At 38.2% G+C, this 15,941-nt stretch overlaps 2 protein-coding genes across 15 annotated transcripts in view; both read left to right on the top strand.

Annotated features, from left to right (window-relative positions):
* The window catches only part of PPFIA2 (PTPRF interacting protein alpha 2), a 493,309-nt gene that overhangs the window by 52,407 nt on the left and 424,961 nt on the right, over nucleotides 1–15,941 (top strand). The gene's annotated exons all lie outside the window — the stretch shown is intronic.
* LOC134759469 (collagen alpha-1(I) chain-like) lies at nucleotides 4,895–6,489 on the top strand. The gene has a single exon (XM_063711973.1). The coding sequence runs from the start codon at nucleotides 5,501–5,503 to the stop codon at nucleotides 6,470–6,472; it is 972 nt and encodes a 323-aa protein (XP_063568043.1). The 5' UTR covers nucleotides 4,895–5,500; the 3' UTR covers nucleotides 6,473–6,489.

Here is a 15,941-nt window from a genome sequence, read left to right as displayed (position 1 = left end):
GCAGTAGTGATGAAAAGAAGATGCTATACATTGGATTCTGTACATTGGATTGATAGGACTACTTAAGGGATAGGACTTGGGGATTGAGGAAGAATAAAAATCAAGGATGACTAGCAGTTTTTCTGCTTTTGTTGGAATGATTTTTTCAGATAGGAAAGTCTAAGAAGGAGAAACAATTGGGACTTAATAAAGAGAATTTTTAAACTTATTTAGTATGAGGTGTCTGTGAGATGCCTAATAAGATGTCTGATAAACAGATTGCTATAAAAATCTGGAGCTCAGAGGAGAATTTGCAAAAGTACAAATATGAAACTCATTGACATTAAATAGCCTTTAAGATTATGAAACTGGATAGAAACCCCTCGAGAAGAAGTGTAGAGAAAGAAGACAAGAGGTCTGTGGACTGAACTCTGGGGAACACCAGCGTCTTAGTCTACTTGTGCTGCTGTAACAAAATACCACAGACCAGGTGGCTTAAACAACAGACATTTATTGCTTATAATTCTAGAGCCTGGGAAGTCCAAGATTAAGGGCTGGTAGATTTGGTTCTTGGTAAAGGCTCTCTTTCTGGCTTGCAGATAGCTGCCTTCTTGCTGTGTCCTCACACGGGGGAGGGAAGAAGCTCCAGTGCCACTTTCCTGTTTCATATGGACACTAGTTTGATAATAGGGGCTTCACCTTCATAATCATATCTAAACCTAATTACCTCCAAAACACTCTGTCTTCTAATATGATCACATTGGGGTTTAGGGGTTCAAAATATGAATTTTTAGGGCACACAGCATTTAGTCTATAACAACTGGAATTTAGACTTTTGTTTGACAAGGAGAAACCAGAGAAGTAAGAATAAAGCCCAAAGAGCCTAGTGTCATTGGAGCCTTCCCCTGCCAAAATCCTTTCAGTGGCTTTCTGTACATTTTAATTAAAACCCAGAATTCTTACTGTGATCATCATCCCCACTGTTTTGACAAATAGAGTGTAGACTTCAGTAATTGCTACTGACATTTAATGAAGTGGATTAAAATAATTTGGTGATATAGACAAGATTGATTTCACTGGAGTGATGGGATTTGAAGCTAGGTCAGAGTGAAGTGGGTAACATAGTGGAGAAACTAGTGAAGACAACATTAAAAATTTGGCAGTCAATGGCAATAGAAAAATTTATAGTAACTGGGGAAAGAAAATGGACCAAGAAAAGACACATTTAGGCTGGGAAGTGCTACAACACATTTGTATACTGAACGGATGCATGTGTGGAACTACATCAGCATAATCTGTGCTGTGGCACTAGATACAAGCAGCCACAGTGTCATTGATGGTGGGGGTAGGTCTCAGAACGAGAACTTATGCCCTGGGTGTTTGCTGGCTGCCCTGTTTTCCTCACTCCTCTCCAGCAGCCAGCTGCTAGGAGCAAGTGATGAGAAATGCCAGCTTACATCCCACGTTTTCTCTCACTTTTTCCAGTCTTCAGCCTACTGTTGTTTCTCTTTCTCTTTCCTCACTTACTTAAATCTTGTAAATCTAAGTTGCAGCCACTTTCTTCTTACTTTTTTTTTTTTTTTTTTTTTTTTTTAGTCTTCCCATAAAGTGTATAGTTTACTCTTATGGGTTGATTTAAATGAGACAAAGAATTCAGTTCAAGGTTAATCGGAACAGTTGTGTGACTGACGAAATGAAGCACAAATAATAAGCTTTTATTTGTATAGTTTTAATGGAGAACTGTATTACTATTTTTTACAACATACTGACAGAAAGAATAATAGAATATTAGGCACTGATTGATATTTATTTATTGAGCACTATGTCTCATAAACTAGTGATTTATGTAAAATGTGCTTTTTAAATTTCACAACCCATTTAGTCAGTCATAATTTTTATCTTCATTTTACAGATAAATAAAGAGGTTACATAACTTAATTAAGATAATGCATTTAGAAAGTTTCAGAGCCATGATTTGAGCCCAAGTAGCCTGACACAAAGCCCAGGCTCTAACTCCTAAATTCTACTGTCTCTAACCCCATAAATTCTTCTTGTCTCAGGGATCAAAATTATGTGGATGGATGTATTAACAGTGTTCCAACATTGTGTGGTTTCTTCAAGATGGTGCCCTCCTAACTCTCTCTAAATGCATGAATCAGTTTGACCCCAGCCCTAATATGAAGGCAGCTGGTCAACTTCCCACCTGTAATGAGTGGTAATAGCAGCAGTTATAGCAGCTACACTTAGTTATAGGTGACATTTGCTGAATGATGACTAAATGTCAAGCGCTGTAGCATTTCATTTAATCTTTCCAACAATCCTTTGTAGTGTGCACCATGATGGCCTGCATCTCACAGATGAGAAAATGCAGTTCACAGAGGCTGACTAATTTGCCATATAACCTGTATGTGCAGAAGGAAGCCATTTCATTCTGGAACCCAAGCTGTCAGTCTTAAAATCTTGTACACCTTTACTTATTCAAAGTTCTTACAGAATTTACTCACTTCTCCATGGTTTATTTCTTCTTTATCTTCCAAACCTTTTAATCCAAATTTGGGTGCAACTTGTCAGTGACATTAAACAAAATTTTTTTATAGTATATAAATAAAAGAAATTTAAACTATGAGCATTCCTAGTAAAGTTTATCTCCACATAAAATTTTTATTTTCACTCAATTTTTATAACCAACTGATTTATTTATATCCAACTAATCAATATTTATATCCAACCGATGTTAGTTATTTTGGTTTTTGTTTTCTCCATAGTCTTTCTTGGTAATTGTTCTCTGGAATATTTCTGTGATAATTTTTGGTTATCATTTTATTTTTTTATCCTTCTAAACACTGTATGCAGTCGATGTATAAATTCAGACATAGTGCACAATGCCAGAAGTGGAACTAGTAATCTTTAAATAATGCTAGAAAATTGTTTGGAAACACATTTCCCAGAACCATATGCTTTGGAATTTGTTAAAACAAAACAAAAACCAAACCTATTCTGGTCAGAGAGGGTTTCCAGGTTCCATATTTTATTCTTATAATTCATCATTTAATTTTCTGCATGTTATGACAAATTTTATATTTGGTAGAAAAAAATCTTTGTAAAGCATGAGAATGGGAATTTTAAGTTTTGTTTTTTAATTCGAAAGCTGTAGACATACAGTTGTAGAACTCTGCATTTGATTAGCAACTAATTTAAAAGTATTTTCATTTACATATTTTATATATAACATTGTATTTGATGTGTCTCAGTGAAAATAAACACTAGAAGAGATAAAGGTTTGGTCTTCATCAGTATATATCATTGCTAGTGATTATGACTCTATGAATGGATGAGATCATCCAAAAGGATTACAGAGTATGAAGATATATGGTCAAGGATTAAACTCCAAAGAACACCACCATTTCAGGGGAGGTCAGGTGAAGAGGTATCCATGAAGCAGTATGAGGACAAATGGTCATAGGATATGGGAAAGTCCAATATTTTCATGAAAGATGAAGACAAGTTTCATGGGTTAAAATTTCAAGGATTGAAGAGTCAACTATATTATGTACTATGAACATCCAGTAAGAATTTTATTTAGCAGTATATTAAGGTTATTTTACTCTTGGCAAAATAAGATTCAATAGAAATGTGGATGCAGAGACAGGTTAGGAATTGAATAAGTTTAGATATGGAGAAAGATAAATGTGTATTACTCTTTTAGTTCTACATGGACTAAGATAGGAAGATACTTGGAGGATGATTCAGGGTTAAGAAATACATATTCACAGAGAATAATTGAAATTGCTTAATATTATAAGATAGAGATCAACCATGGTGATGAAATCCACTAAAAGCAAACATTTAGGTTTATGGCATAATCTTAGAATGCAATAATTTGTTTTTTCTTTCATTTAGATTACACTTAACTAACCTAAATATAATTCAAATAGTCAAGAAAGAAGCTATTTTTTTTGTTTTAGAGAGGATATTTTATGTTTATATATCTTCAATAAGAGCTTATAATATTACTATGACTATGAAGAAAGCAATTTTACCACTACATAATTTTGGTTACATAAAATTTTTATGATAAATGGTGAAAAAACCTTTATACTAAGAAGCAAATATCTCTGCAAAAAGTCATGTTTATACAATATTGAAATCATGAAAATTTAAAAATGCTTTTGATGTATTAATATATTTATCAAAATAATTTGGTATAATGTTTACCAGAGTAAAGTCTTTACTCAACACTATCAAATTTTTAAACTCCTACAGAAACAAATCAATTTTAAGTCACCATTAAAGTGATCTTGCTTTATCTTTTTTTTTCTTACATATTATTTTTATTTTCTTTGAAGTCTTAAACAGGAGGAAGGGTTTTAATTCAATTACAGTTGGCCTTTAGAATCCCTGGGTTTCACATCCCCAGTTCAACGAATGGAAATATTTGGAAAAAAATTACAAAATAACAATAAAAATGATAATAATAATACAATATAACTAATTTACATAGACTTTACATTGTGTTAGGTATTATAAGTAATCTAGAGATGATGTAAAGCATACAGGGGGGTGTGCATAGGTTATATAAAAATACTACATCATTTTTTCTATATTGCCCAGGTTGGACTTGAACTCCTGGGCTCAACAATCCTCTCTCCTCAGCCTTCCAAATATCTGGAACTATGGGCCTGGCCCACCATGCCCAGCTTACTACCTCATTTTATATAAGAAACTTGAGGATCCACAGATTTTGGTATCCATGGGGGTCCTGGAGCCGATTCCCAATGGATACCAAGGGACCATTGTATTATTTTGTCATGTTGGCAAAACTGCCTGTATTATCTTTCATGAAAGTTGCCTGAACCAAAAGAATAGTCAAATATGTGATGTATGACAGTTATTTACCTTAATAGTTTGGCACTACCACCCCCAACCAAGATCATTTGAGTCTTCTTTTAGATCTGGAAATTTTAAACCATAGATCCTTCCTTTCCTCTTTCCTTCCCTCCCTCCCTCCCTCTCTCCCTCCCTCTCCCTTCCCTCCTTCCTTCCTTTCTTCCTTCCTTCCCTCCTTCCTTCTTTCCTTTTTTCCTTTCTTCATCCCTTCCTTCCTTCCTTTTTTCCTTCCTTCCTCCCTTCCATTTTTTCTTTTTTTTTTTTTTTATTAAGTATTTATTGATCATTCTTGGGTGTTTCTCAGAGAGGGGGATATGGCAGGGTCATAGGATAATAGTGGAGAGAAGGTCAGCAGATAAACACATGAACAAAGGTCTCTGGTTTTCCTAGGCAGAGGTCCCTGCGGCCTTCTGCAGTGTTTGTGTCCCTGGGCAGTTGAGATTAGGGAGTGGTGATGACTCTTAAAGAGCATGCTGCCTTCAAGCATCTGTTTAACAAAGCACATCTTGCACCGCCGTTAATCCATTTAACCCTGAATTGACACAGCACATGTTTCAGAGAGCAGGGGGCCAGGGGAAAGACCATAGATCAACAGCATCCCAAGGCAGAAGAATTTCTCCTAGTACAGAACAAAATGGAGTCTCCTATGCCTACTTCTTTGTACACAGACACAGTAACAATCTGGTCTCTCTTTCTTTTCCCCACATTTCCCCCTTTTCTTTTCAACAAAACCTCCATTGTCCTCATGGCCCATTCTCAATGGTCGCTGTCTCTTCGGAGCTGTTGGGTACACCTCCCAGACAGGGTGGCCGGGCAGAGGCTCTCCTCACCTCACAGACGGGCGGCCGGTCAGAGGCGCTCCTTACCTCCCAGAGGGGCGGCCGGACAGAGGCGCTCCTCACTTCCTCCCAGACAGGGTGGCAGCCAGGCAGAGGCACTCCTCATCTCCCAGACAGGGGGCCGGGCAGAGGCGCTCCTCACCTCCCAGACGGGGCGGCCGGGCAGAGGCCCTCCTCACTTCCCAGACTGGGCGGCGGGACAGAGGCACTCCTTACTTCCTCCCAGACGGGGTGGCAGCCAGGTAGAGGCACTCCTCACCTCCCAGACAGGGCGGCCGGGCAGAGACGCTCCTCACTTCCCAGACGGGGCAGCCAGGCAGAGGCGCTCCTCACTTCCCAGACGGGGCGGCCGGGCAGAGGCGCTCCTCACTTCCTCCCAGACGGGGTGGCAGCCAGGCAGAGGCACTCCTCATCTCCCAGACAGAGGGCTGGGCAGAGGCGCTCCTCACCTCCCAGACGGGGCGGCCAGGCAGAGGCGCTCCTCACCTCCCAGACGGGGAGCCCGGGCAGAGGCGCTCCTCACCTCCCAGATGGGGTGGCCGGGCAGAGGTGCTCCTCACTTCCTCCCAGACGGGGCGGCCAGGCAGAGGCGCTCCTCACTTCCTCCCAGACGGGGTGGCGGCCGGGCAGAGGCTCTCCTCACCTCCCAGACGGGGTGGCCGGGTAGAGACGCTCCTCACTTCCCAGATGGGGCTGCCGGGCAGAGGTGCTCCTCACTTCCTCCCAGACGGGGTGGCGGCCGTGTTTTATCTTTTACTAATGTTTGAGGACATGAGTAGATCACATGAAATGTGCTATACTCTCTATATCTCAGTAACTTCTTACAATTTCTTTAATCCTATAATGTTTTATTTCTAAAATTTTTCTGTGGTTTTATAATAGATGCATGGCCTAATTATGCATATTACTTGATAGTGAAATATGTGATCTAAGGCTTTTCTGAGTTAGTAGAAATGTCTGCTTTCAAAGCTACTCATAGATAGTAAAAATCTTAGCTCTACCAATGCTTATAATAAAGTCTGTTGTGCTAAAATACATTTTATTACAACATATATTAATTGTCATGGAATATACAATAGATAATTCATATTCAGTCTACTCAAAACCACTACTTTAAAGGAGAAAAATCAATGAACCTTTTTGTTTCCACTAGATGTGTGTGTTTGTGGTGTGTGTGTGTGTGTGTGTGTATAAACGACTAGATAGGTTGAAATTAGTAACACTTCTAAATTGTGCATCTCATACCTACCCTTCTACAGGCATAGGGAATGGCCAAAATATATGGAAACTCATTTGCAACAAAGGGTTTACTTCAAATGATGAACAAAATATTTATTTCCTGAGGCTTCTAATTCTTCATGTTCTTTCCTCTGGCTCTTTATTCACAACCACTCTTCTCTTAAGTACATTTTGTGCTGTGATAACAGCATTAACATAGGCTAATTTATAAATAAGGGAAATTTATTTTTTACAGTTCTGGAGGCTAGGAAATCCAAAGTCAAGGGGTCCTCATCTGGCTAGGGCCTTCTTGCTATGTCATCTCATGGTGGAAGGTAGAAGGGCAAGAAAGCATGTTTAAGAGTGAGAGCATGAGGGGGCTAAACTCACTTTTATCAGAAACTTGCTCCTGCAATAACAGCGCTGATTCATTTATGAGGACAAAACCCTCATGGTTTTACTACCTCATAAGGGTCCCACCTCTTAATACAATCACAATGGTAATTACATTTCAACATGAGTTTTGGAGGGGACATTCAACTCATAGCAATTCTACATGAATAAATCTTCTTTCTTAGAAACAAAGTTTTTCAACTCCTGGCCTACCGAATCAGAAATTCTCAGAGTAAGTCTTGGAATCTTTACTTTTGTCACCTTAATGTTTCTGTTCTTGAATACTTATATCCATGGTGACATTTATATTACTACATTTTAAGTGGCTTCTTTAAAAATATTGCTCAACAAATGTGTCTGTATAGGATTATTCTTATCACATTGGCTATAGTATTACTGCACTCAGGTTCCAAACATGATATCTAATTTGTTTTTTTAAAAATTAATGTTGGATATTTCCTTGATTGATCATTCTAGCCTGACTTGAATTGAAATAGTATATTCATCTAGGCATTCAACTCTACTTATTGAGAGAGAGCCTATCATATGCAGACGCTGATCGATCCAGGTGCCTGTAAATAGACCAGTGAACAAAGCAAAGTCTTGGTCTAGAGGAAATGTTCTGAATAGTGAAGGAGACAGACATATGAGAGCATTTGTAACATTTTGGAAAAGTTTTTCTACTGATTGATTTTCAGTTTACTAAGGAAAACTATGCTATCTTGTAGTTTCTGGATGAATGTTATTACTAAAGAATTTGAATTGTCCTGCTCTGAATAATGTAAATCTAAATAAAATAGTTTGACATATTCCTGTATAGATTTTTTAGCTGTAGTGGCTTATAAAACTTTGATAATCTTAAATATGACTTATTTAATTTCCATGGCTTTTTCCCCTTTCCTTCCTCAAATAAATTATATATACTTCTCCAGTCTGAGCTGATAGTTATTGCAAAGGAAAAGAATTATAAATAGAATACTTAATTTTATTCTCTAAATAAGTTTTTAAATAATGTATCATAAATTTGTGTAATTTCTCATACTGTGTGACATTTAATGAATCAGAATAGCCTAAAGGGCCTAAAAAAGATTTACTGAGAAATATGTCACTTGGAGTGTATACACTTTCTGATAATTCCTTTCAATTGAAAGAGAATGGGAAAGATGTTTTACTTTTTATGCTTAATTCATTACACATTTTAAACATATTAATTAAGCAAAATTTAGAAATTCAGGGAGATCTACATTTTCTAGTAATCCTGCCATTTCTCTCATTAGGCATTTTCTGTCTATGATTCACTTCAACAATGACAAAGAAGCTGCTAGACTCATAACAAACCTGAGTTTAAGATTAATATTCTCTAACTTCACATGTCAAAAAAACCTATTTCTCAAGAGAAAGAAATTAAGGTCAAAAGGTAGGACTCTATTTCTTTTCAAGTGCATAAGGTTTAAGGATCAGAGAATATCTTTTCATCTAGTAGAGAAAAATGTAGCAGGGGATCATATAGGTCAAGACTAATTGGATTGCATTTTAATAGGTTAACTTATTTTCTGCCTATCACCAAGGAAGTGTCAAATAATCTTTAATTCCTTTACTGGGTGAAGAATTCATCACATATCTTAATAAACTGCTCAATCAAAAGCAAAGTATGAACAACTGAAAACACAGCAATATGTTTAATAAAGAAAAAGTTTCGCTGAGGCCATTTTGCACAGGATGAGTATAAGAGACCCTGTTCAATGAGGTCCCCGTTCAATCTGTAAAAAGATTGTCAGATTTGTTAAACTTGGCTTATGTCTTTGCTTCATAAGCAAGACTAGGTTGCTTCATAAGTGTGTAAATTAAATATGCAAGGTTTAAATATGCAAATATGCAATATGTCAGTCTTTTTCCTCACCCTTCACTGGGTCCCAATACTTCCTGATGAAATTATGCTACCACATTCTTCATGACTGGATGATGAGAGTTAAGAGCCTGCAGCCACAGAACCAGTAGAGGAATTGACAAGACCAGATTTCTCCTCCTGCCAATATGCAAATCAAAATTTAAACAAAGCACATCAAGTCAGTATTTCACTGTCTACTACTGCTGTTACTATTGCTATTCGTGCTACTGCCACTTAACCCTTCTTTGCATTTGCTGTGTGTACACATTTACCTTCCCAACAATCATCAGAGGCAGGTACTATTGTTACATAAGTTTTATATGTGGGAAATTAAAACCCAAAACTCTTAAGTAACTAGCCCAAGGTTACACATCTGTACAGTGTCAGAACCAATATTCAAATCCAGGCATCCTAGGCCTAAAGCTCATGTATTAATACCAACACTCAGTTACACAACACAAAAATCACAATATGTTAATATTAAATTAGTCTCTGCTGATTTTCTGATTGCAAAATTCTCAATAAATTTGTCTCATTTTGGGGGGACGCTGCTTATTCAGACAATTATATAACACAGCACTGAGAATTAAGAAATGAGGTCAGGGAATTGCCAAAGGAAACCAGAGTTGGGAAATATAAAGTGCAAAAACATTCAGAAGAAGCAAAAACCAATTGCTGTATAGAGATGATCATTTGAGCAGAAAAGTTTGCTAATGAAACTGTATTTTTAGTTTTTGGCTGGTGTTTTTCTGAACAGAGTAAGGCTGAATCATTTGCAAATGCTTATGAAAAGGGAAATAATTTATATTGTTTTTTAAAAAGTATCTTGTATTAGGCCATTTTTGCATTGCTGCAGAGAAGTACCTGACTGGGTAATTTACAAAGAAAAAAAAGTTTAATTGGCTCACAGTTTTGTAGGTTTTACAGGAAGCATGGTGCTGGCATTTGCTTGGCTTCTGGAGAAGCCTCAGGGAGCTTTCAATCATGGCAGAAGGTGAAGGGGGAACAGGCACTTCACATGGCAAAAGTAGGAGCAAGCAAGAGGGGATAGGGAGGTGCCACATTTTAAATGACCAGATCTCACAAGAGCTTACTACCACAAAGACACCCTCAAGCCATGAAGGATGTGCTCCTATGAGCCACACACCTTCCACCAGGCCCCATCTTCAGCACTGGGGCTACAATTCCACATAAAATTAGGGTGGGGACAAATATTCAAACTATATCATTTTACTGCTGGCCCCTCCCAAATCTCATGTCCTTCTCACATTGCAAAATACAATCATGCCTTCTCAAAAGTCCCTCAAATTTTTAACTAATTCCAGTGTAAACTCAAAAGTTCAAAGTTTCAGCAGAGATAAAGCAATTCCCTTCCACCTATGAGCCTGAAAAATAAAAACCAAATTAGTTATTTCCAAGATTCAATGCAGTTATAGGCATTAGGCAAACATACTCCAATAAGGAGAAATTGGCCAAAAGAAAGGGGCTGTAGACCTCATGCAATTATGAAACCAAAGAGATTAGTCATTAAATTTTAAAGCTCCCAAATAATCTATTATTCCATATCCCATATCCAGGGCAAACTGGTGCAAGGGGTGGACTCCCGAGGCCTTGGAAAGCTCCACTTCTGTGTCTTTGCGATGTTAAGCACCAGGCTGCTCTCACAGGTTGTTGAATGCCTGTGGCTTCTCCAGGCACAGGTTGCAAGCTGCTGGTGGATCTACAGTTCTCTGATCTGGAGGGTGGTAGCCCCTCTCTCACAGCTTCACTATGCAGTGCCCTCATGGGGAACCTGTGTGGGGGCTCCAATCCAACTTTTCCCATTGGAGCTTCCCTAGGAGAGGCTCTCTGTGGGGACTCTGCCCCTGCAGCAGGCTTTTGCCTGGGCACTGAGGCTATTCAATACATCCTCTGCAATCTAGGCAGATAGCACCAAACCTCATTCACTCTTGTACTCTGTACGCCCACAGGCTTAACACCACATGGAAGCCACCAAGGCTTCCAGTGGCTTGTGCACTATCAGTGTCTGGCAGCACTAGCAGTATCTGGAACCCTTTGATCCAAGGCTGGAGCAGGAGCAACCAGGATGCCAAGAAGGCTGCACAGGACAGTGGTGGCCCCAGGTCTGGCCCATGAAACCATTCTTTCTTCCTAGGTCTCCAGGCCTGTGATGGATGTGAGGGGCTGCCACACAGTTTTTTGAAACGCTTTTGAGGCCTTTTTCCATTGTCTTGGCTATCAGCACTTGGGTCCCTTTTAGTTATGCAAATTTCTCTAGCAAGTGGTTGCTCTTCATCCTGCTTGAATTTCTCTCCTGGAAAAATAAAAACTCTTTTCTTTCTCTATCACATGGCCAGGGTGCGGATTTTCCAAACTTTATGCACTGTTTTTTTAAACAGAAATTCCAATCTTAGGCCATTTTTTTTGCCCCTGTATCTGAACATAGGCTATTAAAAGCAGCCAGACCACATCTTGAACACTTTGTTAATTAGAAATTTCTTTCATCAAATACCCTAATCATCACTCTTTAGTTTAAACTTCCACAGATCCCTATAGTAGGAACAGAATGCAGCCAAGATCTTTGCTAAGGCATAACATGTGTGAACTTTGCTTCAGTTCCTGTAAGTTCCTCATTTCCATCTAAGACCTTGACACCTGGACCTTACCATCCATATTACTATTAGCATTTTAGTCACAGCCATTTAACCAGTCTCTAAGAAGTTCCAAACTTTCCCTTATCTCTTTGTATTCTTCTGAGCCCTCCAAACTCTTCCAACCTCTGCCTGTTACCCGGTTACACAGTCACTTCCACATTTTTAGGTATTTTTATAGCAGTGCCCCAAACTCCTGGTACCAATTTTCTGTATTAGGCCATTCTTGCATTGCTACAAAGAAATATATGAGACTAGGTAATTTAAAAGGAAAAGAGGTTTAATTGGCTTTCTGCAGGCTTTACAAGGAGCACGGTGTGGGCATCTGCTTGGCTTCTGGAGAAGCCTCGGAGAGCTTTCAGTCATGGTGGGAAGTGAAGGGGGAACAGGGACATCACATGGCGAAAGCAGGAGCAAGCGAAAGAGAGAAAGTTAGAGGGGAGGTTCCACACACTCTTTGATGAGCAGATCTCATGAGAACTCGCTATTACCAAGACATCACCAAGTCATGAGGGATCTGCTCCCATGATCCGAACACCACCCACCAGACTCCACCTCCAACACTGGGGATTACAGTTCGACATGAGATTTGGGTGGGGACAAACATCTAACCTTATGATATATAAGACTATATCATATTATCTCTTATACACTTTATAATGCTTCCTGAAAAGAGACTTAAACTGCCTCATTTATTCCAAAACACTAGGTAAAAATGAGTTGGATAGATGTTTTCATTATGTGGTCAGAGATATTGACTAAGGAGTACTTATCACAGGAAGGGGAACATCACACTTCAGGGACTGTTGTGGGTTGGGGGGAGGGGGGAGGGATAGCATTGGGAGATATACCTAATGCTAGATGACGAGTTGGTGGGTGCAGCGCACCAGCATGGCACATGTATACATATGTAACTTACCTGCACATTGGGCACATGTACCATAAAACCTAAAGTATAATAATAATAATAATAAAAGAAAAAAAAAAAAGAAAGTATTTCAGGTTTAAAAAAGTATAAATCATCTACTGTGATGATATATTCAGCAACTAAAAATTAGTTGCTTTTTAAACATTATTGTCAACTTGGCCAAGCTATTTATAAATAATTAAAAATAATTGCTTTTTCATCATAGAATTTTATATCTTTATTGATAGTTATATGGCTTTAGGGTATCAAAACTCTGCCTAGAATTTATCACCGCAAAAATGTTTTTCTTAGAAATTTAATGATTCTTATACATTCAAAATTGACCAATACTATGAAAATATGTGTGGAAGTAGATACAGTACAAGTTATGTGTACAATTTTATGATTCATATTGATAATTGTCAACATCAATCAATTGATTGATCATTTAGTGTTGTTTTTCTAACATCGCTTTGCTTTTAGAAGTGTAACTAGAATTATAATACCAGACCAAAAAATCCAGAGCGAGAAAATTGCTTATTTCTTTTATGGATTCATTGGTCTAAAAAGATTCAACCTGTAAAATATTTTTATTTTATAATGAGCACTTGTATGGTGAACATAGAAAACTCAATGATAGATTAGAAATATATGAATATTGACTCTAAAATTAGTTATTTATTCCTGTGTAAATAATTACCTGAACACTTACTGGCTTAAAACAATGTATATTATTTCATAATATCTGTGGGTAGGAATTTGGCACGGTTTAGCTGGGTCTTCAGACTCCAGATCTCTCACAAGCCTGCAATCAAAGTATCAGCTAGGGCTGACATCAGCTCAGGCTCAAACTGTAGGAGGAGCAACTTCTGAATTCACTTAACCTGAGCTTGGCAAGCTTCCTTTCCTGGCTAGTGGTTGGCACGAGACATCAGTTTCTTGCTACCTTGATCTTCCCATAAGCTGTACAGTGTGGCAACTTCCCCCAGACAGGTTTTGTGTGTGTGTGTGTGTGTGTGTGTGTGTGTGTGTCAGAGAGAGAGAGAGAGAAAGAGAGAAAGTCAGTCTATAGTAACCTAATCTCAGAAGAGACAAGAAGACATCCCAACACTTAACCATATTTTTACTAGGCCTAAACATCTACATGTAAGAGAGGGAGATTACACAAGGGTATGAATACCAGGAGGTAAGAATGACTGGGAACCATTTTAGAGTCTTCCTATCACAATTACCAAAGACATTCTAAAGAATATTATAAAATAAAATGTATCTTTTTCTTCTTTCTCTTTTGGACAATTTCTTCCTTGCTAAATACTGTTTCTTGGTGTTTCCCCTGGTCAAAAGTTACTTATCTCCTTTCCACAGCTAATTAAAGTTTGCTTTTAGCTAACTATTATCCATTAATCGGTCCTTGTTGAATTAATCTTATGTGAAAGACACTTGGCAAATGCAATCTGGACAATAAAAGAATGACTAACTTAATGTACTTCCTCCTAATGAGTTTGCAGTGGAGGTTCAGGCAAAATCTGTTGAAATGATTCACTTAGTATTGGTGACTAATTCCAATAAGGTGTTATCTTGTCATTGTGCCTGAGCATTCAATGCCACAGAACAGAAAGCAGTATATAATAAAAAGAATTTCAGGTACTGAAATAGGATACCTTAAGGCAGAGTCCTCCCACACACAGGAAACTGCCCACTGAAACTGTCTTTCCATTTATTTTTCTCGAATCAGCATGTTTATTGAAACATTACAGAATATAGAGAGGTATGGATAAACCTATGCTAAAAGAATTAGGATTTATATGGAAAGAAAGCACATAGAATGATAATATCAGGCAATATATATATGAAAATAGGTATAATGGAAGTTCAGTGGATGGAGAGGTCTCTCCTGCCTGGGCTGGTCAAGAAAGTTTAATTTGGTTTGAATCCAAGGTATTCTTACATTCAGGCCAAGCCTGTTCTGGCTTACATTTTTAATTACCGCTTGTGGTAGGCTGCATAAGGAACCCCCAAAATGTCTGCATCTTATATCCCAGGATGTGTGGCTATGTTACCTTTGGGACATTGTGGGTGTGAAAACATTAGGTTAAGAATCTTGAGATGGAGAGATAATTCTGAATTAGCTAGGTGCATCCAATGTAAGAGTCCTTATAAGAAGGAGGCAAAAGTGTTAGTGTTAGAAAAAGAGATGTGAAGATAGAACTAGAGATTGAAATAATGCTCTTTGAAGATGGAGGAAGAGGCCATAAGCCAAAAAATGCATGCAGCCTTTAAAAGCTGGATAAGGCAAGGAAATGGATTCTCCTCTGAAGTCTCCAGAAGGAACATAGCCCCTGCCAACACCTTGATTTTTAGATTCTAACCTTCAAATCTGTAAAATAATAAATTTGTGTTATTTTAAGTCACTAATTTGTGGAAATTCATTACAGAAGCAATAGGAAATTAATATACTCTTCACATGGAATGGAATTTAGTAGTTTACCCATGAGCCACATTGCTTTACTTTTCTAGCAGTCCTCTTAGGTCAAGCACTTTAAGATGCACTGCCCACTGTGCAGCTCAAATCTGGTCTTCAGGAATATTCACCTCTGTGTGTTGAGGGGGGAGGAGGAGTGGGAAGGTGAAGAGTGAGACAGGAATAGACTTTGGTGCCTAAGTGTAAAGATGCCAAAAATCCTGAAATGCAAATTCAGTATACTTTCCATGAAGAAATTTCCTGCTTAATTTGCCAATAATGCTGTCATTAAGATACAATGTTTATCAATTCTGGCAGAATCTGTTTTACAATATTTTCACATGGCTTGATGTAGCTCCTTGCTTAAGGATATGGAAATACTGGTCATCACCACATTATTTTTGGCCTTTGGACCAAAGCTAAAATTGAGAAAGATTCCAATGTTAATATTGTGTTACATAGCCACTGCACTATGCATTCAAGATTCACAATCCAGTTTAAGGGATACTGGAGGCAAAGGGATGAAGACTTATCTACCATTAAAATGCCACTATATTCTTGCTTTGAGTGGTACTGTACTGTGTTCACTGAAACCAGTACATATCAGAACCAGGGGAGCCATGTCCCTGCTTTATGGTAACTGATTTCATGGAGCTATGAAAGGTAAAGACAGTTAACACTGTACTGTGCTAAGTAAGGACTGTCTGTATTGCTGTTT

Source organism: Pongo abelii, chromosome 10 (assembly GCF_028885655.2).
Source record: "Pongo abelii isolate AG06213 chromosome 10, NHGRI_mPonAbe1-v2.0_pri, whole genome shotgun sequence".
NCBI lineage: Eukaryota > Metazoa > Chordata > Mammalia > Primates > Hominidae > Pongo > Pongo abelii.
Note: the sequence above shows the minus strand (reverse complement) of the source record. Positions and strands in the feature narration are given on the sequence as shown.

Coding starts and splice junctions, on each gene's coding strand:
- LOC134759469 (XM_063711973.1), top strand. CDS start 5,501: ATGGAGTCTCCTATGCCTACTTCTTTGTACACAGACACAGTAACAATC.